This window comes from Eschrichtius robustus, chromosome 1 (genome assembly GCF_028021215.1).
Source record: "Eschrichtius robustus isolate mEscRob2 chromosome 1, mEscRob2.pri, whole genome shotgun sequence".
NCBI classification, from domain to species: domain Eukaryota; kingdom Metazoa; phylum Chordata; class Mammalia; order Artiodactyla; family Eschrichtiidae; genus Eschrichtius; species Eschrichtius robustus.
Window position 1 is genome coordinate 162,778,356 of NC_090824.1, and position 24,179 is coordinate 162,802,534.

General features: G+C 54.8%; 1 protein-coding gene across 1 annotated transcript in view; it reads left to right on the plus strand.

Annotated features, from left to right (window-relative positions):
* Nucleotides 1-23,858, plus strand: part of ZNF710 (zinc finger protein 710) — a 66,687-nt gene extending 42,829 nt beyond the window's left edge. The window contains exons 2-5 of the mRNA XM_068557739.1: nucleotides 12,353-13,841; nucleotides 16,419-16,610; nucleotides 17,098-17,272; nucleotides 21,129-23,858. Coding sequence (XP_068413840.1) covers nucleotides 12,381-13,841; nucleotides 16,419-16,610; nucleotides 17,098-17,272; nucleotides 21,129-21,298 — 1,998 coding nt within the window. The 5' untranslated portion in view covers nucleotides 12,353-12,380 and the 3' untranslated portion in view covers nucleotides 21,299-23,858. The remainder of the gene's footprint in view (nucleotides 1-12,352; nucleotides 13,842-16,418; nucleotides 16,611-17,097; nucleotides 17,273-21,128) is intronic.
* Nucleotides 23,859-24,179: the final 321 nt, after the last annotated feature.

Consider the following 24,179-nt stretch of genomic DNA (forward strand, 5'->3'; position numbering starts at 1 on the left):
ACTACACCAGTTTATATACGGGACTTAAACATTTGCAGATTTTGGTATCCACCGGGGTCCTGGAACCTATTCCCCATGGACACCTGTATTTCCCTTATTTCCTTTACCTTAAAGAGCACTTAAGTTGACCCAAGAATGAAACCCAAACTCCACTTACTCCTCTCGTGTATCTGGTGACCTTGGATGAGTCACTCAACTCCTCTATGCCTTGGTTTCCTCCTCTGTAAAGTGGGTTTGTTATCAAGATGTCATGCTTCCTGTACGTGATTTCATCAGGCACAAGCCTGGCCAGAAGGAAGGGCTCAGTGTGTGATGGATCCTTTTCATATCACTGTCCCCATCTTAACAGCAAGGAAACCAAGTCCCAGGGAGCTTGAGGAACTTGCCCAAGGCCGCCCAGCTCACATGTGGCGGAGATGGGGAGGCCGGCCAGGCCTGCCAGACCGAGAGCCGGGTTCCTTTCCACTCTGTTCGTTTGTGGAGTGAGGGGCTGTCCTTCCCCGTTCCCCCTCCCCCTCTGTTGCTTCCCACCTCTTCCTCCTCAGACCCTGCTCCCAGAGTTGCTGAGGTGCTAAGCCAGCCTTTCAGGGGAGAAGCAGAGCTGTCGTGTCATTGACACCTCCCTGGGCTCGGCAGGCCTGGGTTCCTGGGCTTTGCTGCGTCCTGGGGCCGGGCCTTGCCAGCCGCCCCTGACGGGGCTGGCCGGGGCTACTCCAGCGGGGCCTTTGGGTCCCAGGACTTAGCGGCCACTGATACTTCCCCCCTGGTCCACAACACATAACAGCTCCAGCAGATGCTCACACTGCCTGTGGGGCTCCCGAAGGTCCAGGACCCCTTTCTTCTCCATGTGGTTTTGGTTTCCCAGGGGACTTGATACCATTTTCCACCAGCCCCTGTGTTCTCTCTGTCACTTTGAGACACTGGGGCCCCAGCCACAATCGGCTTGCTTTGTTTTCTGTGGTAAATCTGCTTCTCTTGTCACTTCTGATCACTCCAGATTAAACACAGAAATGTAGAAGGCAGGGGCTGGGGAGGCTGGGCTCGGGATTGGCGTGACCCTCCCCTCCGGGGAACACAGGACGAAGGAAAGAAAAAGGGGAAGAGCATGATTTTAACCTGCTCAGATCCCACCTTTACCTCCTATTGGCTCTGTGACTTGGACAAGTAACAGCTTTTCCAAGCCCCAGTTTGCTCATCTGTAAAATGAAAATTAAAATGCTCATCTCCCTGGGATGGCCTGGATCGTGTGCCTGTTCGGTAGTATAAGCTCGGTTAACGATGGCTAAAAAGAAGTTAGAAAAAACTGACAACCCTTCCTCCTGCCTTAAACAGTGGAGACAGAGACATGGGTAGGAGAGCCCACAAGTGGGTGCTTCCTTTTCTCAGAGGCTGTTTAGGATCACAGCGAAAGAGTGAATTTTGAAGAATGGGTGTGAATCTCACTATCCTGTTTGGAGTGAGGGGAGCTGGGTACCTTGAGCATTGCTATGTGCCCCAGCCTTGGGCCAGGGCCTGTGTCCCATTCGTGCATTCACACAAGGCAGGGTGGAGCCTGGAGGAGGTATGGGGCATGGGGCAGTGTATGCGTGGACTTTCCCTGAACTGCAGTGAATTCCTGCAGAGGGATGCTGGGCCCCCACTCAGCCCTGGGTCTAGGTCCGGCCTTGTTCTCTCCTGAGGGGGCCTCTGGCACCTCCCCTAACCTGGCCTCAGAGAAGCAGGGCCAAGCCCCTTAGGGTGCCTTCCCCCAGTGAGCCCTCGCCCCCTGGACACCTCCCACCTGTGTGTTTCCTTCCTCCCTGCGGTAAGTGAGGTCAGTAGAGGGCCTACATGGTGGCAAGGCAGGGGATCCATTCTGGGATCTGTCTGAGTCTAGCCCTTGGAGAGAACCCAAGAGAAAGAAGGCTGGGGCTGATGAAATGGGGTTTCTTTTTTTCTCCTTTCTTTCTTTCTTTTTTTTTTTTTTTAAGCAAAGAGATAAATAAATGTCGCCCTGAGATGACAAGAGAACATTGAAAGAGATAAAAGGCGAGTAAAAGGGACTAGAGACCAGAAGCAAAGGACAGGGAGGGATTTGGACTATACACTGCGATGAGGGGAGAGATGAAAGAGGAAAGAAAGAGATGGGAATGCAGGACCGAGTGGCAGAGCGGAGGATGGGGTTGCCACGGAAACGGAAGGAGGGAGAGGAAGACAGGATGGAGAGGGCTGAGAGCTCAGTGCGGGCGGGGCCTGAGACAAGGCTCGGGATGGAGGAAGGGAAGACATGAGGGGCTCCCAGGTCTGAATCAGGCCCCGGTGTGGAGAAACTGAGGTTGGCAAGGGAATAAGACCCGACCCAGAAAACTCATCCTCGCCCAAAGGTGGTAGGGTGGAGAGAGCTGGGCCTGGGCCCCCAGGGGCTGACCCAGCTGGGGTCTTCTCTACCCTACCTGTCAGGGACTACCACTCTTTAAGCCTCAGTTTCCACAACCGTAAAACGGAAATGGTACTCCCAACCCCAGAGGGCTGCCTAGAAGCCTAGAAATTGCACGTGGGCCTGACAAAGTTCAAGCCCAATAAATGCTCCCGTTGTTCCTTCATTTGTGGTTCTTATCTTTGTCCGTGAACTTGTGAGGCCAAGTTTTATTTGTTTTTCCCTGTTACATTAAGCTGGTGATCTTTGGGTCCAGCAGAGTGTACTTGTTTGGAGGATAGATGTGCTTTTTGCTTCTGGAATTGGAGGAAAGACACAGAGCCTTCCAGAAACATGAGACCTGCTGTCCCTTCCCCAGGGAACAGGGACTAGTCCTGAAGTTCAGGGAAAGGAAGTACAGACTTGGGGGTTTCCACCGGGGGCTCGGCAAGGGGCCTCTTTTTTCTTTGCACTTGAATATGGATGTTCTCAAAAGGGCAACAATTCATTCTGTACGTGCACTCTGCTAGGAATGCACTGTGAGCCCACGGCCGAGTTCTCTGCCCTCTTGTAGAGTCTGTGATCTAACGGGGACACCAGACATTGAGCGAGTACTTACACAATTAAATCTGTCGTTAAAAATTGTGATAAAGCCCAGGAAGGAAAAGTATTAACCTTATAATTGCTTAGAACTTGGGGGACCAGACCTGGTTGGGGAGAGGGGTGTCAGGGAAGGTTCCTGAGCAAGTGATGCCTGATTGAAAGCTGAAGGATGAGGGACAAGGAAGAGCATTCTAGGCACGGGGAACAGCATGTGAAAAGGCCTCATGCAGGAGAGTCTGTTATAGAAAATGAGGAAAGCCCATGTGGCTGGAGGGTGATGAGTAAGGGGACAAGCAAAGTGCTGTGAAGTTGCCACATAAGCAAGGGCCAATCAAGCAAGTTCTTACAGGTCTTTGGTAATGTGTCTGGACTTGATGTAGGCCAACAGCCTGGTAGGGGAGCCCAAGTGTGTGGGGTGGCTGCCATGTTTGATGTGGATGGATGGATGGATGGATGGATGGATGGAAATGCACCTGGAATCAAGAGTTCTCAGTTTGGTCCCCATTGTGGGGTGGGAGCCTTGGGGCCTCAGTTTCCACATCTGTAAAATGACAGCATTGGACAGGAGGGTCCCTAAAGTTCCTTCCAACCCTGCTGATGAAAATTCTAAGACTAGCCTCGAGGGTACACAGCCAAAGTGGCCTGGGCAAAGGGCCTTCAGTGAGGCCACTGTCCTGCTGTGGGAGAGCCCAGCTTTCCTCCTTTGTGGAAAGTGAGGGGTCAGGCAGGAGGACCCAGGGCCCACGGCTTCTGCGTACCTGGTGACTTCAAATCAGAGGCATCACATCACTCCTTTACCCGCATCCACGGGAAGCGGACATGTGCTCCGTGTGCGGCTCTGCGGGCAGCTCAGCTTTTGCCCCCAGCAGTCAGTGTGGCAGATGCCCTGCTAGTTTGGGCTCATTTCTACACAGATCAGGGACCCACCCAGTTTTCCTCAGGACACAGGGGTCAGCGAGGGTTCCCCAGGCCAGCAGCAGGGGCTGGCCCCATCCAGGGACCAGGGCTCCCCAGGAGCCCACAGGCTTGCTTCTCTGGACGCACTTGCTCCCTCCTCCTCGGCCCGGCTTGCTTAGGGTCTCTGCCCCCTGGTCCCGACTCCACCTCACGGCATGCCTTCACGTGGTCTTTGGTGGAGAGTGTAAGGCTTGGTGCGCAGCTGCGTTTCCAAGAGAGGAACCTGCTTGGCCTACGTCCCTCTGGGGCGTGAGGAGGAGCAGGCCAGCTGCCTGGCTGTTGGTCTCAGCTCCTGTATGAACCGCCTGTGGTCGGGGGGGGGCGTGTAGAGGGTGGGAGCGGGTCTGCTGCATGGGGGCCCTGGGCTGGGCCTGGGACCCCTACGGGGAGAGGGAGGAGAGGGCCCATCGGGTGTAGGTGTCACAACTTCAGGGGGAGGGCACTCTTCATTCTCCTTCAAGGCCAGGTCACGTGAGAGTGCTTGTCAGCTCTTACCAGTTAATTTCGAGAATTAGAATAAATTGGGGAGTTTGCGGGAAATACGATGTCCAGGCTTCAGACCCAGAGATTCTGGTTTAACTGGCCTGGGGTGAGGCCCGGGCACTGGTGCTCTCATCAAACAATGCCAGTCGGACCCTGTGGAGCCAGTGTCTCTGCCCTTGGAAGAGTTTGAATTGAGAGGTCTCATGAATACAGTGGGCCCAAGATTGTGCCTCTCGCCATGGGGACTCCATCCCTCCTTTCCTAGGGTTTAGGGGTCCCTGTGACCTCCCTGGAGGAGGGGCCCTCACACAGTGGCCGCTCTGTGGCAGCCAGGACCGCCTCAGCCCAACTCATCTCAGCTTGTAGAGGCAGAGGTGTGGCTCCGAGGATGGGTCTCGGTGCCCCAGGCCTGGGAGACCAGGAGGGGAAGTGCTTTCAGAACAGTCCTCGCTGTCATAGGGCTGGAGGGAGCTCAGGGCTCCTGGGCCTTCTCTGTGTAGCCTGGAGGCCACCCCAGGGAGGAGGCGGGACTGTCCTAGAGGTGAGATGGGTCAGGGGGTGGGGAAGAGCCCAGCATTTGTAGAACTCTTCAGCAAGGAGGCAAGGATTTCCCCTCAGTCTCATTCATTCATTCATTCACTCGTTCCGGGTCCTCGACGACTAGGCTTCCTCCCTTCCCCTTTCTCTGCCCTGGCATCTTTCTCTCCGGACACTCCCCTGCTGGGCCCTCTCTGCCCCCCCTGCAGTCACCATCCTCTAGGGTGGATGTCTGGTGGGGGAGATGGCCCATAAACAGATACAACTATGAATCAACATGATTTTATCAGCGTTCTCTAGAGAAACAGAACCAGCAGGATATACACACAGAGAGAGAGATTTATTTTAAGGAATTGGCTCACACGATTGTGGAGGCTGGCAAGTCCAAAATCTGCAGGGCAGGCTGGCAGGCTGGAGACCCAGGCAGGATTTCTGTGATAACAGTCTCGAAGCAGAATTCCTTCTTCTCTGGGAAACTTCCGTTTTTCTCTGAAAACTTCAACTGATTAGATAAGACCTGCCCACATTAAGGAGGGTAATCTGCTAAAGTCAACAGATTGTAGATGTGTTGCTCTGTGGCTCACAGCAACATCTATCAAGAGATTAGTGTTTGGCCAAACAACTGGGCACCCAGCCTAGCCACATGTAAAATTAACCTGATGTTCTCAGGCTGTGGAAGAGGCCCTCGCCCTGCCCCTGGCTAAGGAATATCTCCCGGTCAGTGCAGGCACTGCCTCCGAAAAGATGAAGGGATATTCACCCAGTGCAAGGGAAGGGCAAGTCCTGGCAGGGGAGTCAGGCTGTGCAAAGGCCCAGAGGTAGGAAACAGCTCCATGTATGTCTGTGTTTGTGTGTGTGTGTGTGTGATACAGAGGGACAGGAAGGGTTAAAGGAGGGTAGAGCTTGGCTGGGGACAGCCTTGGGCCGTCAGCTAAGGCATGGGAACTTCATCCTATAGGCCATGTGGCTGAGGGTGGGCTTCCGGGCCAGAGACCTGCTTCACCAGCATTTCACTGTGCGACCTTGGACCAGTCCCTTCCCCTCCTTGAGCCTCAGTTTCCTTATCTGGAAAAGGAAGTAGCCATACATGGCGAACGTCAGGTCCTCCTGTGGTTTGTGGGTTGGTGGCCCAGCCACTCTGGCCTCTGGAGGCAGGGCTTAGCAAATCTGTCCACAGAGAAAAGGGGAAGCTGAGGCAGAGAGAGGTCCCTATAAGGAGGAGACTCATACACTTCCCCCTTGGCCACCCCACCCCCAGCCCAGCTGCCTCGTCAGCGCTGGGCCCGGAGCTGCTGAGTCGAGTGAGGCCTTGTGGGCTGGACAGAAGTGAGACTGTGCAAGGAGCTCTGAGGTTTGCACAAACCTCCAGCTTTTGCTTTCTCTTCCTCTTCCTTTCATGGGATGTGAGCAGAGTTTACCCTTAAGTCTACCATCAGGGGGACATGAGAGGAAACAAAGAGGGTGGTTTTGCTATAAGTTGAAGTCCCGTGAGTGGTTTTTTTGTTTGTTTTTTGGGGGTTTTTTGTTTTGTTTCGTTTTGTGTTTTTTTTTTTACGGCTGTGTGCATACCTGGACTTCCTTTTCCCCTCCCCGGGCACAGCTACCTGTTCCGTCCCACTCCGGGTTCAGCTTTTCAGGACCCAGGGGCTGCTCTGCTGGGCCCTGTCCCCACCCGACCCCAGCGCTGCACCTCCTACCTCCCAAAGATCCTGGCGCTTCAGGTTTTAGACTGAGCTCGCTCAGAGCAGCTCCCCGAGGATGGGAGCTTATCGTGCTGCCTACTGTATCCCCACAACCAAGAATGGCACCCAGCACCTGGCAGGTGTGTTGAGTCAGTGATTCAGTGGCAGGACTGGAGACCACAGCCTCAGAGTCGCCTGGTGATTCAAAGCCAAGAAGCGAACCTTTCCCCCCAGCAGAAGCCCAGGGCACTGTGGGGCCTGTGTCAGGGAGCAGGCCCTGGCACTTGCTAGGCCCTCAAAAATAGTCATCAGGGTGCTTGGTGACATCCCAAGTCTGGGCTCACAGAAGCCCCAGAGCATTCCTGTGTCTTAAGTTTGAGATGTCCTGGTGGTGAGCATGAGGCAAAGAATAGCCAGGTGGTCACCAGGTCCTATTGGTTCTTCCTTCCAAATGGCTCCTGTCCTGCCAGCCCCAGGCCAGACCAGGCCTCAAGTGCTCTGCCCCACTCTCTGTGTTCCAGAGCCACTCTGAGCTCCCTGACCCTCCCCTGGTGCTTGAAGGGGGTCTCAGTGAGAGGAAAGGATCTTTTAAAGCAGTGTGGATGAGAAAAGGTCTCGTCTTGGGGAGGGGACCCTGGAAGACAGGCAGGTAAGCCAATGGATTAACCTGCCCTCAAGGTTCCAAGAAGCCTCTTGTGCCCATCTTACAGATGAAGAAACCAAGACCCTGAAGGGTCAGGTGACTTGTCCAGGGTCACACAGCAAGTCACTCATTAATTCATTTGACAAGCTTGTGTCAGTGTTTACAGGAACCATAGTACAGCAATAGATGAAGCAACAGTGAGAGGTCTGGAGGACCTGGGTCCCTGCCTGGGTTGGGGAGACCTCCTGCTGGGCCTCAGGGGATGAGACTTGGGTCACTCCCCAGGGCTGGCCTGGCGCTCAGGCCTGGGAGGGGGTGATGCTAAGCCCTGGGAAACAGGGCAGCCCTGGGCTTCTGGTGTCACCGACACAGTCCCCTCCCCTCTCTCCACTCTACTCCTTCCCCTCCCCCTCCCCTGCTTTTGTTTCTTGGCCTCCACAGCCCTTCTCTCTCCCTCTCTCCCTCTCTCCCTCTCTCTCTCTCTCTCTCTCTCTCTCTCTCTCTCTCTGTCTCTTTCTGCTATGGCCTCCCTTCCCCCTACTCCCAGTGCAAGTCTTTATGCTACAATCAGGCAGTGATTCCATTTCCTCTATTTCCTTGCCTTTGCCATTTCCTTTCTCTCCACCCTGGGGACTGAGGGTGTCCTGGTAGGAGGCCGAGCTGCGTCAGCTCTGATGGCCCCTCATCTCATACTCCAGGCTATGCAGAGCCCTGGGCGGTCTGAGCTCCCCTTTCTCTTGGACACTGTAGAGAGCTTTTGTTCTGAACCCGCGGCACAAGAGGTGAGAGAGAGGCCTTGCCCTGAGAAAGGAGGTGCCACGGGGGGCCCAGGCAGATGACAAAAGGGGCCTTGAGGTGTGGGGCCCGCCCTGGCACACAGGTGGGGCGCACCTGGCGGGCTCTCGTCCTGCCCTGGGCAGCCTGTGCCAGGACATAAAACGGGAGGGTTGTGGCCTCTGAGAAGGGGGGGACCAAAAAGATGGCCCAGGAGAAGGGGGAATAATGGCACCAGGGCTACAGAGCCACCAGTTTCCCACTCCCCGGCCCTGTGTGTGATAGGCGGGCTGACACGTATGTGAAACGCAGGTGAATTAGATTCCCTCTGTCTTCGTTCTTCCTTCTGTCCTCTTTCATCTGTCGCAACAAACAGAGCCCCTCCTACACACATGAGCACACACACACACAGCCTGCCTGGCTGCCCCAGTGAACACTGAGCCCCATAAGCCCCTTAAACATGTATTTACAGGGTGATATGTGTCTGGTCAGGCAAGTATCCATCCAGTAAAAGAAAGCAGGGGCCTGACGCGCCAGATGGGCAGATGGGTTGATGGAGGCTCCCAGGAAAAAGTGCTTTCTGAGTGGAGACCCAAGGAAGGGCTGTGGCTGATCTCGAGGGGGACCCCGGTTCCCCAGTCCGGCCGGAGCCTTGGACCAGCCAGACAGGGACACGTCTGAGGCTTCACGTTGCGGTGCGCCCAGGGCTTGCCCGTGCTTTGCTGCTGGCTCCTGGGAGCCTGAGGGGGGCAGGGCAGCACGTGGGAGCTGAGGAGGCTGGGCTCAGAGCCATGACGTGACCTCCCAGGTTGCACAGACGATGCAGCGGAGCCTGGATGGGGACGGGCGGCGGGGCCCAGGTGCTGACCCAGCTCTGCCCTCACTGCCAGGGCTCTCTTGAGCTTGCTGTTGATACTTATGCCCCAGATTCCTGGGCTGTGGAGTGTGGCGCTCACTACCTCCACCCCCACGCCGCCCCCATGGGGTTGTTCTTAGGATTAAATGGCTTTCCTGGGACCTGGTGAGCTCTCAGTCACCACCTTTGTGGTTAGTTGTTGGCACCCCTGCGTCCCCGCACGTGGGCTCGAACCCCTTGAGAGCAAGGACTGTGGGCAGGTCCCCGTTTACACCCGGGCACAGGCTCCAGTCCTCAGCCCCAAAGTAAAACCTCCCACCTGTCCCTGCAGGAGGGGGACGCGTGGTGGCCAAGGGCAGGTTCGGCTTGCCCCTGGCATCCTGGTGTGAGCCTTAGGAGTGGCCCTTTCGCTCTTAGAAGGTCCCTCCTAACAGGGATGGAATGTTACATGATCACCCTCTGTGTAGGGGACCACAGCAGACCACAGCTCCAGCTCCCACAGGCAGACACTGGCTGACTTTTTCACCGACTCATCTGCCAGTAGAGTGATGTTATGGGTTTCTTTGCTCCCGTTCCCTTCAGCTGCCAGAAGAGGGGTGGTGCCAGGGACTGGGGCCAGAAGAAAAGCACAGGTGAGGGAACTAACATTTCCACTGGCATCCCTCATCTCATCTCCTCAGCACCCCAGGACTCAGGCACCATATCCCCCTCCGCAGAGATGAGGAAACTGAGGCTCAGGATGTGACAGGATATACCTGAGCTAGAAAAGGATATAGTCTAGATTTGAACTTAGAATCCAGGGCCAAGTCCTAGCACAGGCTCCGCTGTTGAGGGTCAGTCCCTCCCCTCTGCTGGCCCTGCCTTTGAGGAAGTCTAGACAAAGTGCTGAGCTGCTTGTTTTCTCAAACCCACAGCAGACACGAGGGCTGCTGCTGGGTGCTGCTGGGCGCTGTGACAGATGGGCCACTGCCATCCAAGGCAGAGATGCTCCCCCACAGGGGCTGCGGTGGGCACAGCGGTCATCTCTGGACACCCCAGGGGTGTCCTCATCTCCCTTTCACCTCCAAGCACAGGGCCTGACCCATAGCAGGGATTTAGCAAATATTTGCTGCACTAATCAATGAATGAGTTCTTAGTCTCTAGAGGCTGTCGCAGAATCACCCAAACCTTTGCTCGAATTTTGGGCCCCAGAATGGAGAAGACTCTTAGCTCTGTGGTTTTCATCAGAAAAGGCTGCTTCCAGAGATCTGGGCAGATAAATAATAGTGACTCTTTACATTTGGTGAGGGCTTTATAATTAACTAACCCCCTTCATCTGTGTTCTGACCTCTGGGCTCTCACTACCCTCCCATGGGTAGGTGTTTCCATCCCCATTTTTGGATGGGGAAACTGAGACGCAGAAGTGACTTTGAAGTGACTTTGCTTAGTCACTTGTACGTGACAGAGCTGGGACTTGAGGCCAAGCTCAAGTTGGGTGCTCTTTCCAGCAGGGGGTGGGAGGTGGGCTCTGAATCAGGGCTAGCCCCCCAGCCTGTTCCAGGTGGACCCAGAGGTTTCCTTCCATCTGACCCCTTCCATGAGAGCCCTGGTTTAAGCTTAATAGTTTAATCTTTAGTGTCTGTTTCAAGGAGGCTAAATTCCTCCCTGGGGTATTTTATTTTTAGCCGGCTTCAGGAAGGGGAAGCTCCTCTGGCCAGTGGGGGGAGGGAGACACCAGGCCGGGAGCCGGTTTCCTGAGGAAGGGCTGCCGCCGGCCATGCACCTGACCCTGGCCCTGGGAGAAGAGCCGGCGAGGCAGGCAGGAGCCACCCCAGTCCTGTCTTTCTTTCCCCTTCCTTATGGGGTGCCTCTGATGTGCTGTGCCGGGCACTGAGCCGGAGGCGGGGTACAATCTGATGAGTATCCCAGGCCAGGGAGGAGGCCCTTCCACATCCAGGCTGGCGGGGAGGGCTGGGAAGCCCCGGGAACAGGGGGAATTTGAGGGAAGCCTGGGGCTCTGGTGGGAGGAGCCGGCAGCTCACCAGGGTTGGGGAAAGGGCACCCGGGTGGGAGAATCCCTGTGCCAAGGCCGGGCTACACGGAGGGCACTGGTGCACCTGGAGCCTCTAGGAAGGCAGGAAGCTGATGCACTGGGGGTTGGACCCTGATAGGTGGACTCATCAGCTTTTTTAGAAACACCTGTTGGATCAGAGAGCATAGCTGTGAACCTGGGAGCCAGTTTTAGCATTCATTTCAGCCAGTTTTCTCAAACTTGGTAGCCATCATGGAGCCCTTCTTTCAAATCAGATCTCACATGGAATTCCAGTGTACAAATCAGACACAAGCTATATATTTTTTTTAAACCCACTAATCTCTTTTTTTTGTTTTGGCTGCGTTGGGTCTTCGTTGCTGTGCGCAGGCTTTCTCTAGTTGCGGCGAGCGGGGGCTACTCTTTGTTGCGGTGCGCGGGCTTCTCATTGTGGTGGCTTTTCTTGTTGCGGAGCACGGGCTCCAGGTGCATGGGCTTCAGTAGTTGTGGCTCGCGGGCTCTAGAGCGCAGGCTCAGTAGTTGTGGCGCACAGGCTTAGTTGCTCCACGGCATGTGGGATCTTCCCGGACCAGGGCTCAAACCCGTGTACCCTGCATTGGCAGGTGGATTCTTAACCACTGCGCCACCAGGGAAGTCCCCACAAGCTATATTTTACTCGGTATAAATTTAGGTATTTAAATGTCTAACATTTAGCTAATCAAGAACAGTGACCTGTTGTGATGGGCACAGTCATTTAGCATCAGGGCTGACAGGAGGTAGCTGCTGTCTGAGATCGGCCTCGACACCTAATTTATTTTTGTGTGTTGCCTTGTTTTTGCCCAATATACTTTTTAAAAAACCAAAAGACCACATTCACATGGCCAAGCCGTTACAAATGGTGACAGTTGTTTAACACCTCACTGTACAGTCTCAAGGTCTGTGCAAAATTAATTATACCTTGGCAACAAAGCCAGTGGGCCTACTGAATGTGTAGGAATGAGGTATATATTACATTTAAGTAGATGGGTTTTTAAAATAGCAGAATCTTTATTTTTTGCAATTTTGGATCCGATTTTTTTTTTTTTTTTGAACTCCTGAAGGACATGCAGAACATAGTTTGAGAACCACTGAGGAAATCCAACCACCCTGTTTCACAGATGGGAAGACTGAGGTCAGCAAGAGGGCAGGGCTTACCCAGGATCCCACCGGAAGATGGAGGACATGGAGATGATCAGATACACAGAGGGTTATCATTGCTCCCCGTAATTACGGTGCCCTGTTCCCAAGGCAGGAATAGAAAGGCGTCAGGGACAGACACACCCAAAACTGGCTGAGCCCTTGCTGAGTGTGTCTGTCTGCTGTCTGTCTGCGCAACATTGAGCGGCAGTGCTAATGTTCCCTTCTCCTCCTGCAGCGATGCCCTCCTAGCCAGCCGCCACGGGATGGAGGGCTTCATGGACTCAGGGACACAGACGGATGCCGTGGTGGTGCTGTCCTTGGCTCAGGCCGCCGTGCTGGGCCTGGTCTCAGAAAATGAGCTCTTTGGAGCCACCATAAGCGCCGAAGCCTTCTACCCAGACCTGGGGCCGGAGCTGTCCGGGGCGGCCATGGGGGAGCCCCGGGCCCCGGGCTCCGATGTCTACCAGCTGGCCTGCAACGGGCGGGCCCTGGAGGAGCCGGCAGAGGAGGAGGTGCTGGAGGTGGAGGCAGCCTTCGAGAAGCACACCCGGCGGAAGACGCGGCCGCCCGTGCGGCTGGTGCCCAAGGTCAAGTTTGAGAAGGTGGAGGAGGAGGAGGAGCAGGAGGTCTACGAGGTGTCCGTGCCCGGCGACGACAAGGATGCGGGCCCAGCGGAGGCCCCCACCGAGGTGGCCAGTGGCGGCTGCGAGGCCCTGGTGCAGAGCAGCGCCGTCAAGATGATCGACCTCAGCGTCTTCAGCCGCAAGCCCCGGACACTGCGGCACCTGCCCCGAACCCCGCGGCCAGAGCTGGACGTAGCCCCCTTCGACCCCCACTTCCCCGACCCGGCCCGGGACGGCTTCCCCGAGCCCAGCATGGCGCTGCCCGGGCCGGAGGCCCTGCCCACGGAATGTGGCTTCGAGCCGCCACACCTGGCCCCCCTGAGCGACCCTGAGGCCCCCACCATGGAGTCCCCGGAGCCCGTGAAGCCAGAACAGGGCTTCGTGTGGCAGGAGGCAGGCGAGTTTGAGGCCGACGCAGCCGGCTCGACGGTGGAACGCCACAAGAAGGCCCAGCTGGACCGGCTGGACATCAACGTGCAGATCGACGACTCGTACCTGGTGGAGGCGGGCGACCGTCAGAAGCGCTGGCAGTGCCGCATGTGCGAGAAGTCCTACACATCCAAGTACAACCTGGTGACGCACATCCTGGGCCACAACGGCATCAAGCCGCACTCATGCCCGCACTGCAGCAAGCTCTTCAAGCAGCCCAGCCACTTGCAGACACACCTGCTGACGCACCAGGGCACCCGGCCACACAAGTGCCAGGTGTGCCAGAAGGCCTTCACGCAGACCAGCCACCTCAAGCGCCACATGCTGCTGCACTCGGAGGTCAAGCCCTATAGCTGCCACTTCTGCGGCCGCGGCTTCGCCTACCCCAGCGAGCTCAAGGCCCACGAGGTGAAGCACGAGAGCGGCCGCTGCCACGTCTGCGTCGAGTGCGGCCTGGACTTCTCCACCCTGACTCAGCTCAAGCGCCACCTGGCCTCCCATCAGGGCCCCACCCTCTACCAGTGCCTCGAGTGTGACAAGTCCTTCCACTACCGCAGCCAGCTGCAGAACCACATGCTCAAGCACCAGAACGTGCGGCCCTTCGTGTGCACCGAGTGCGGCATGGAGTTCAGCCAGATCCACCACCTCAAGCAACACTCGCTCACCCACAAGGTAAGGACGCCACACGCCTCCCCCAACAAAGCCCCGGCCCCTGGGGTCTCCCACCGCCTCCCCCTGGGGGCTTGGCCCCAGGCCTGAGGCTCTGCCCTCTCCTCCTGCCATGCTTTCATCCAGGGCTTCCCAAAGCGCTGCCTGAGATCATTTAGGTGGTGAACATCTCTCATTTATATAGTTATATTTTTTTGATGAGTGTTAGAAAAAAATGTAATTGAAATTAGTTTTTTAAATAGTAAAACTTGACTCATTTTAAAACTTTTTAACTGAAATGTTTGAGGAATCCCTGCAGGACCCAAGGAGCACAGTTGGAGAATCGCTGATTCTCTATCTTGTGGCTGGGAGGACAGAGGCCGGAGAGAGGCCAGGATGCCACAGGGAGGTGGACGAGATAGATGGTCAGAAGCTCAGAGGGCTTCCTTTGCTCCTTGTAATTACACGAGTCTATCAAAAGCTATGTGCCTTCCCTTTAGGAAAATGCTAAATATATTTCATTTTAAAAGGGAATAGATGTAAGGAAAAATATTTGCTATGGAAAAGTACAATTGGTTCTAGAATATGACAAAACGAAGCAAAGTGGCTTGTGGGGACAGAAGGTGGAGCAACGCTGTCCTTTTCCACTGTGTCCCTAGACATAAACTTGACCAGTTCTCCCCGACCTTCCTCTTCCTTCAGGCCACTGGCCACCCTGCCTTTCAGCCAACATCACCTCCTTTGGGAGGCTCTTACGTCCAGACGGGGAATGAGGCCTCTCAGGTCCCACAGTCCCACTCTGGCACTTGTCCTGCCCCATGGTTTCCACCCCAAATCCAACCAACTTCACTCTTTGAAGCTGAGCTCTTTGAAGCAGCCTAGAGCTGCCACTCTCCATAATTGCGGCCTTAGAGCCACTCCAGGTCAAACTCATGTCCTTATCTCTCACAGTGGACACTACAGTGAGTAGGGAAGAAACAGCCTGCCAGGCCGAGAATCCAGCCTTTCCCAGCCCTGGGAACTCTTTCTGCTGGAGCAGAGATGATTCTTAGGTTTCATTGCAGGTGCTCCTCATTCAATTGGTGTAGCTACCGAGAGTGTAATGTTAAGAAGGATTCTGAAGCTGAATCTGGGCTCAGCTGTAAAACCAGATGATTGATTCTTTATGCCTGCGGGGAGTTGGGGGTTGCAGGGGGTTGAGGGTGGGGAGAGTGCAAAGTGATAAGTACACGTGCTATATATTTGCCATCTTTCTCCTCTACTAGGAGACTTAAAAATCCCCACAAGTCCACAAAGTGTTAAAAGAGAAATAATACTGTGAAGAAAAGGCGAAAGCAAAAATCAAAGGCTGATAAAATTGAAAACATGCCCATTATCAGCCTCAGTTTACACATGCGCACACCATGCCCTTATACTCCCAAAGGGCAGGGCCCCCTCGTGGTCATACACATCATCTTCGCTCTGTCAAACAAGCATACAAGACAGGAGACACAGCCTGTCTGCTGAGAGAAATAGACACGGGAACCGTTAAATTATAACATGAAACTTTGTACCAAACAAGCAGTTGGGACAGCAGCTGTGACCACAGAAATGTGTCTGTGCCACTGGAGTTCTACTAAATTACTGGGGTTCTAGGAACTTTTGTCCTCACTTTCCTCCCCAGACAATACATTGTGCTTCCTGTGCACACAGCACCCTGTCCTGCTCTGGGGGTCACCTCCAGACCGTGGAAAAGCATGTTGACCATCCAAACCAGAGGGTTTTCCCTTGGAATCTTTGTCTCCTGGGGCTGTGTCCCAAAGTCCATCAGTGATAAGAATCACCTGCAGAACCGGTTGGGATTAAAAATTCATGGGAATTTGAATCTCCAAGGCGGGGCCTGAGAGGCTTTATGTTCAACAAGAGCTACAGGTTGTTCTTATCACAAGAGAAGCTTAGAATACACGCTCAGGGGTCGTGGATGGGCTCCAAGGTTTGAGAACTCTTTAAATCCTACACAGACCTGAGTGTTTTGTCATTTTTCCTGGGGTGTTTCATACCTTTAATCATACTCTCAAAGGGGTCTGGGAACCGAACAGACCACTGAGAGACAGCACTGAGGTGAAAAATATATACATGCATCTTGATCTCAGGAAGCCATCCAGGCCCCCAGGCTATGGCTGTGTCTTCTTGGCCACAGGCCCCTGGTGCCTGATGTGATGCTGGCTTATAGCAGGTGCCTGGTAAATGGTTGATGAATGAATTAATTAATTAACGTGCAAACGAAGACGCTTGCCTCGGTGCCCTGGTACAGACCTACAAATCCACCTGCCCTATTGGGCAGGAGACAGCAGGTGTATGGGTCAGAACAATAAGACCCAGCCAATCTCTCTCCCTATCACTGGAATGCTTTCCAGAGTAAATGGTTCTTCCCCAACATCCTCCCGGGCATTTCAAACAAGTGGCCCCTGTTTGGAACATCCCCAGGAAGTCATTTCCCAGAAGCTCTGACCCTGTGGTACACACACACACACACACACACGCGCGCGCGCGTGCGCGCACACGCACTTCCAGAGCCTGTGTCCATTGTGTGGCCCTGACCATCGCTCCCACCCCCCACAGGGTGTGAAGGAGTTCAAGTGCGAGGTGTGTGGCCGGGAGTTCACCCTGCAGGCAAACATGAAGCGACACATGCTGATCCATACCAGCGTTCGGCCCTACCAGTGCCACATCTGCTTCAAGACCTTCGTGCAGAAGCAGACCCTCAAGACCCACATGATTGTACACTCGCCCGTGAAGCCATTCAAATGCAAGGTACCGGGCCTTCGGGCCCCGAGGTGGGACTTCCCCATGAGTGGCCTCAGCATGACGGCAGCAGCCGGGACCCGGTGTGGGCAAGGGAGTCCTGGTTGGGTGAAACTGCCTGGGCTCTGGGGGTTGGGGTGGGCGGTGAGGGTTCAGGTCCTACAAGCTACTGAGGTTGTTTTTTGAGAATTGGAGGAGGGGGTGAAGGTCACGGTGCAGCCGCAGGGAAAGAGCCCCGGCCCGAGACTCAGTGCATCCGGAGATCCGAGCCCTGGGTTTCTGACAGCTTCAGCTCAGGGACTGTGGGGCAGACACACAGGAACTGTGACCAGCAGGGAGTGGCTCAGTCCTCAGCCTCTGGGGTCACATAGGAAAGGATGAAGCGAGTGCTGTCCACAGCCGATGGGATTCCGGCCCAGCCATGGAGGTAGGAGTGGCTGGGGGTCCAGAGAGCACGGGTTCCCGGGCTGATGAGGCCGGGTGGGGTGTGTTTCAGGTGTGCGGGAAGTCCTTCAACCGCATGTACAACCTGCTGGGCCACATGCACCTGCACGCGGGCAGCAAGCCCTTCAAGTGCCCCTACTGCTCCAGCAAGTTTAACCTCAAGGGCAACCTGAGCCGGCACATGAAGGTCAAGCACGGCGTCATGGACATCGGCCTGGACAGCCAAGGTGGGTGGGCCACACGCAGTGGACAGAGAAGGAGCGGTACTGTCATGGCACATGCAGGAGCCTCCTGTCCAATGAGGGGAGTGGGGAGGCTGGCCAGGCCTGAGACCTCACTGGGGTGGGCTCAGGTCTGGAGAGGGAGCACCCTGGAGGGCCACCATGGTGATAATGATGGGATATTTGTGTATTCCTCAGAGGACTTACGAGGGCTCACATAAACAATAATAAAGATAATTTGCTGAGTGCTGTGTGCCAGGCCTTTATTAACTCATGTAACCCTCACAGTGAGGTTGGCTCTGTTATTATCGCCATTTTACAGACGCAGACACTGAAGGACAGAGAAGTTAGGTAACTCATGCAAGATCATTACTGAGAGATGACATTTTTAAAAAATGGATGGGAAAGAAAGTAACAAAAGGAAAAATGGCAACTGTAAAGATAAGGGAGAGCCAGGTGAGGTCACAACCCCAAGTACACCATGGGAGGTCCTATGGGCATGCAGAGGGGAACCCTGAGCTTCCTAGTTACCAAGGCAAAAAGGGATATACAATCAGTCACATTCTTCATAGTGCCTGCCAAAAAGAATGTAGCCCACATACTCAGGAGAAGTGTCCTTACCTCTGCAGTTGGTGGAGGTTTCATTGGCTGTTGGTTATAACATCCCTACATGTTAGTGATAGCCTCTCCCCTCAACACTGGTCAGCAGTGGAAGAACTGTAGTCGCTCTGGCCTCTCATGGGGAGGAGGCACTTTAGAGATCCTACAGGAAGGAGAAGCCAACCACACTTCAGGAAGGTTCCTTGTATAGTCTGGAGCTATTTGACTTTCTGGTGCTCCTTCTGAGACAAATTAGCTGGGAATGTGCCCCGACAATCACCGGGTGAGTTGACTTGCCATGTGAGATTACTTACTAGGAGTCAATCAGATGCTGGGGAATGCTGCAATAACCCTGATTTAGTTTTGGAGCAGTGAATGGCCGGGGGTGTTCTGGCAGAAACAGGTGTCATCAGTTTTCCACTCTGGGTGAGGATGAAACGCTGTTGGCTGCATATAGATGCTCTGTAGCCCCTTCTTACCCAAAATGTGGTTCTAGGACCAGCAGTGTTGGCATCACCTGGGATCTTGCTAGAACTGCAGGCTCCACCCTACCGCAGACCTGCTGAATCAGGATCTGCATTTCCAAAAGATCCCCAGGTGATTTGTTTGCACCGGAAAGTTTGAGAAGCATTGAATAAAGTGATGGTTTTCAAACTTGAGCAAGGGAGCATGAGAATCACTCCAGGCTTGTTAAAACAAATTGCTGGGTCCCACCTTCAGAGCTTCTGATTCTGTAGGTCTGGGGTAGGGTCGGATCATTTGCATTTCCAACAAGTTCCCTAGGTCAAACCGAAGCTGTTGGTCAGGAACCTCACTTTGAGAACTTCTGACCTAGACTCTAGAGAACTGCTCTCAAACTTGGCTGCACATTGGAATCACTTTGAGAATTTTTTAAATGCTGATGCCAGAGTCTCAACCACAGCGATTCGAATGTAACTGATCTGGCGTGTGGCCCAGGATCCGGCCTTTTTTTTAAGCACCCTAGTTCATTCTATGCGCAGTAGAGTTTGAGAGCCAGTACTCTAGTGGACCTGCCAGGTAGCTAACCCACCAGGAGGGACCAGAGCAGGACTGGTCCTTTTGGAAGTAGCTGTCCCTGCACACCTCGCTCCCAGGGGTTGGTTAAGGCCTAAGCTGTTTCCACCTGAGGTCAGTGACCAGGGATGCCTAGGGTTGCTTTGTTCCTGATTGTACCAGATGACAGAAAGTAAAGCAGGGATTGGCACGGGAATGGCTGGGGCCCAAGTCCACCCACCACTCACGTATGACCTTGGTCTGAGAAGCTCAGGCTTGACACTTGTGCAGGAGGAAGGCAGCATACAGTCTAGATGGAACCACCCAATAAACTATAGGACTGTAATTCAGGAGGTAGATCAACGTCTTTGTAAAAAATGGTACAGAGTATTCCCTGGGGCCAGCTGGACAGGCCAAATAGAGTTAATAAAGGGAGATTTGGAGGATAAGAGACCCAGAGGTAGAAATTTTCCCAGGGTCTTTATTTAGCTTGTTTTTAATCAACTGTATGGTATGAAGGTGTGGCACTAGGATTTGAGGAAGAAAGTGCCTAGGGGCTATAAGATTTGGTACAGCTGAGGGAACTCCCTGGAGGTCAAGTGGTTAGGACTCCATGCTCTCACTGCCCAGGGCCGGGGTTTGATCCCTGGTGGGGAACTAAGATCCCACAAGCCGTGTGGTGTGGCCACAAAAAAAAAAAAAAGAGAGATTTCGTACAGCTGGCCTCATTTTATAAAGTCAGATGCTATGGGCACAAGTAAGAGACACCCCATTCAGACTGGTTTAAACAATAAGGAAATAAATTAAGAAATGACTTGCAGTCCAGGCTATCTTCAAAGTTGGCTGATTCAGCCCCTCAACAATGACAGGGTGAGGCTCCCTCTCTCTGTCCACATTATTAGCTGTGCTTCTCCTCATGGTCGCAGAATAGCTGCCAGTGGCCTTTAGGGCAATATGCTTCCTTGTTCACCTCCATTGGAAGAGTAAGAGCCTGCTCTCCTTTGCTCTGTGAAACTAATAAGAACATTCTAAGAACTCACTAGCAGGCCTTTCCTCATGATTCACTGGCCAGAATTGGGTCCCATCCCTAATCCTGAGCCACTCATTGGCAATGAGTGGGATTACCCTTCAACCAGTGGTTCTCAACTGGGGGTGAGTTTGCCCCCCAGGGGACATTTGGCCATGTCTAGAGACATTTGGTTGTCACAGCAGGGGCAATGCTACTGGCATCTCGCTGGTAGAGGCCAGGGATGCTGGGAAGCATCCTACAATGCACAGGACAGTCCCCCACAACAAAGAATTATGGCCCAAGATGTTAATAATGCCAAGGTTGGAAAACCCTGCCTTAGACTCATCAGGGCTACCCCTGGGCTGGGGTCCATTTCTCCTCTAACACATCGCATCTCCCAGGTGGACAGGGGCAGAATGCACACTGGGGCTCAGCCACAGTCCCTGCCAGCAAGACTCCCAGGTCCCCAGGTCACACCCTGGGCCTCCCTCCCTCCATAACTCATGGGAAGGCAGCCCCACCCAGGCTCCTTTGTGGAGTTTTCTATCTGGCTTTTGTTCCAACAGTAAGAGCTTTATAAAAGATTTCAATTTGATAAAATTACAAGAGGCCTCTTAGAGTTTTTATCTCATCGTCTTTGTTAACCTACAGTGAGTGTTTGGCCTTGGAGGGCTGGCCTGAGGATACCACTGGGTAGAACTGGCACCAGGTCAGAGGAGAAACAGCTCCCTCCAGCCAAGTGAGGTGGAGTTGCACAGTGGATCAAAACAACAGCACTTGCTGGGTGCCCTTTGGCAAGCTGATTAACCTCTCTGAACTTCCTTTTGATCTCCTAAATGGGGTTGCTGTGAGCATTCATGAGATGATATATGTGAAGTGCCTGGCATACAGTAGGTGCCAAACGAGTGGTGCTGCACACATGATATATAGTACAGGAGGCTTTCATATGGCAAAGGGGACTAATGAGTAATGTTGCAAAGAATAAATAAAGGCTTAGTGACTTAGGAGGTGCAAGAGAGGCATGACCCCAAGAGTTCAAGTCCAGGCTTGTACCCACTCGGCACACATTTGAGAAGCCACGGGAGTCGGGGGCCTCCCAGAGCCGGAGGGCAGAGGAGGCAGCTGAGAGTCTTTTGGAAGCAATGACTGGCAATGACTTCTTTAGTTCTGCTTCCCGTGTGGGAGTGACTGGCTCTTCCCACAGGCAGCATCCAGGCCTAACTGTGCCCTCTCTTGCAGACCCCATGATGGAGCTGACGGGCACCGACCCCTCCGAGCTTGACAGCCAGCAGGAGATCGAGGACTTCGAGGAGAACGCCTACGCCTACGCCGGTGTGGACAGCAGCGCCGAGGCCAGCGTCCTCACCGAACAGGCCATGAAAGAGATGGCCTACTACAACGTGCTATAGCACAGGCCGGGCCACCCAGGACGGGGCAAGGAGGGCGTGGGGCGTGGGGGGAGACCCATGTGCTGCAGGCTGCACCTCCTGCAGCTGAAAAACAAGCTACTGCCCCACCGTCCTGAGCCCTCCCTCCCACTCAGTCGTTTGCACCACTAGGGACTTGTAGACCAAATGGAGACTGTACTACTGGCCTCAGCTGTGAACCAGGCACAGGCCCCAGGCATCCTAGGGAAGGAAGGGTAACACGGGAGGCCCAGGTCCGGGTCTCCTTGGCCTGCTGCTGTGGGAGAAATGCAGATGGGGGCCGTCTGGGGACAGGTCACAAGGGCATAGGTTCTCAAGTCTCTCCAGGCCCAGCAGAGCTGGGGCGGCCCGTGTGGGCAGGGCCATCCTGATGGCTCCTCGGGGGTCCTGTCACTGGAGGGAGATCTCTTGAGCCATGTCTTGTTTCTCCTCTGGACCCTCTCTGCCTCTAGGGATGTTTGAGCTCCTGTGCTGGTCAGCCTTGCCCCCCACCCTTACCGCCCACCGGCCCCTGGGCTGCAAAAAGCCCAGGCCCAGAGCCCCTTCCCCCACCCTGTCCATGGACAGCCAGACAGGGCCCTCTGCCTTCTACCTCCTGGTGCCTCCCGCTCTCTCCTCCAGCCAGGCGTGCATGCGGCCTGGTCCTGGCCTTAGGAAAGCGGGGTGTAGCCCAACCCCCAGCTACCGTCCTCTCCAGCCGACCCCCAGAAGGCTCCCATCTTACCACCCTGTTTGGAAGTGGGCGTCCCTAAAGTGGATTTCAGCAAACTTATCCAGTTCTGTCTCGAAGTGGGGCACCACACCAGGGTCCCCCGACAAAGCCAGGACATGCCTTGCGTCAGACACACACTAACAAAGACAGATGGAGGCCCCTTGAGCGAGGGGACCGGTGACGGGGTCGTTGGGGACCAAGAGGGGCTGTCCTCAAGGAGGCCAAGGGTGGCCTATGTAGGGGTGGGGACCTGGAGTTTTCCTCTTATTTAAGGTCTAATAAGTATCCATTTTGAGGATGGGGACAGCCAAGAGTCAGCAGGGTCCCAGGAAGAGCAACATATTTAGAAAGGAAAAATGAAGACCATAGAGGGAAAAAAATGTTTTTTTGAGCAAAGGGGGGTATTTTGAAGGTAATTTATTTTTCTCCTTTCCAACTCTGTGTCACCTATTATCTTTTCTGACGGAGATCATTTTCTTTTTGCCAGCAGAAGCTTTCTTGTGTGCTGTGCGTGCTTTGTGCCTCCCCAACCAAGAGCAGCGTGGCCTGCCCTGGCGGGACTCGGGCTCAGAGGGGACTGTCGGTCTGGCCCTGGGGCTTCAGCTGCTGGCAGGGAGCCTCCGGAGGCCAAGGCGAGAGGCAGGAGGAGGCAGAGCCCGGCAGGCCGTCCACCCTCTCCCGGCCCCTCCGGCTAGTGACTTGCTCTGCACCACCCAGAGCAGCGGCCCGGGCTGCCGCCCCTGCTCAGCCCATGGTTCGCTCGCTCGCCAGCCCGCTCTCATCTCCTCGGTCCCCGCGCCAGCTCCTGCCCCGGAACTGAAGACTGCAGGCCCAGGGCGGTGAAAGAGCACATTCAGGAACGCTAGGGCACCCATACTCCCACCCACTCGCCCCCTGTGGCCTCCGTGGAGGGGAGCAGGCAAGGCCATTCCCAAAGGCACAGGAGGTGAAGCCACCAGCTTCAGCCCAGAAACCAGGAAGCAGGGAGCGGCTGGGGAGGGAGGCGCCCCCAAAGCTGTATCCTTAGTGAAGGACCAAGCCAGGCCTCAGGGTGGCTCAGATCAGGACGGAGGGGAGGACAAGGTAGCCTCGGGATCAGGCAGCCAGGTGCCCCTTCCTTCTCTGCTAGAGTTCATGCTAAGCAGCAAATAAGAGGGCTGGGGCTCACGGGAGCCTCGCCCCAACTGTGGCTCTCCAGACCCCGAGGCCCCCCAGCCTCCCAGGTGCCCGCCATGATGACCCTCAGGTGGCAGTGACCCCGTCACTGTAGAAGACATTTTCTCCTGCTGAGCAGAAGCATCATCCCCCGCAAACTACCTCTTCCCACAACGTCTTTCTCCCCTGGTACCAAAAAGAACCCTGTACCTCCTCCTCCTCCTCTTTCCTGCCAGTGCAGTGGCCTTGGTCTTGGAAACCCATGAGAGAAGGGCTGGCCCCCAGGGTGGGGCTCTCCTCTCTGCCCCCAGCCCCGCCATCAGCACCAGCCCTCTGCGAGGTTCGATACTTGAACGCCCCCCCTGCCCTGTGCCTTGGACCTGGGCAAGGCTGAGAGAAGGTAGCAGCACAACTCACAATTGGAGCTGGGTGGGCGGTGGTCTTGGCAAGGCTCCGGTCCTCACCCCCCACCCCACCCCAACCTTTTCAAAAGAGGCGTGCAGCCTCTCGGGTGACTTGGAAACTCCTGGACAAATTCCATTCTAACTTATTTTGACGTGTATACAAACCAACTGTTTAGAAATTCCACTTGTGCAAAGCCCTACTGTGTTTTTATGTTCCTGTTTAAAAGAGAAGTTTACTTAGCAATAATTATAAATAAATGAATATTCTTTAGTGAGGTGACTGCGAGTGCTTCTTGGGGACCTGGTCCTCACCCCTCCCTCAGAAGGAGCTCCCTACAAGGCTTCCGTCTCTGGGGGCCCAGAGGACCCCCAGCCCATCCTTTGCACTAGAATGGCCACCTGCAGAGCTCCAAGCCCGTGAGAAAGGGGCGCAGGTCAAGGCCCCAGAATTCCCACCACTCGAAGAGAAAAAGCCGCTTCCCCACCAACGGGCCACCAGGACAGAAGCCAGCTCCCAATGCCAGACTGGGCTTCAGAGGCTGTGCCTTCTGCGGAGCTGCCAGCCCTTCGTTACTGATGGGGAAGAAGGGGC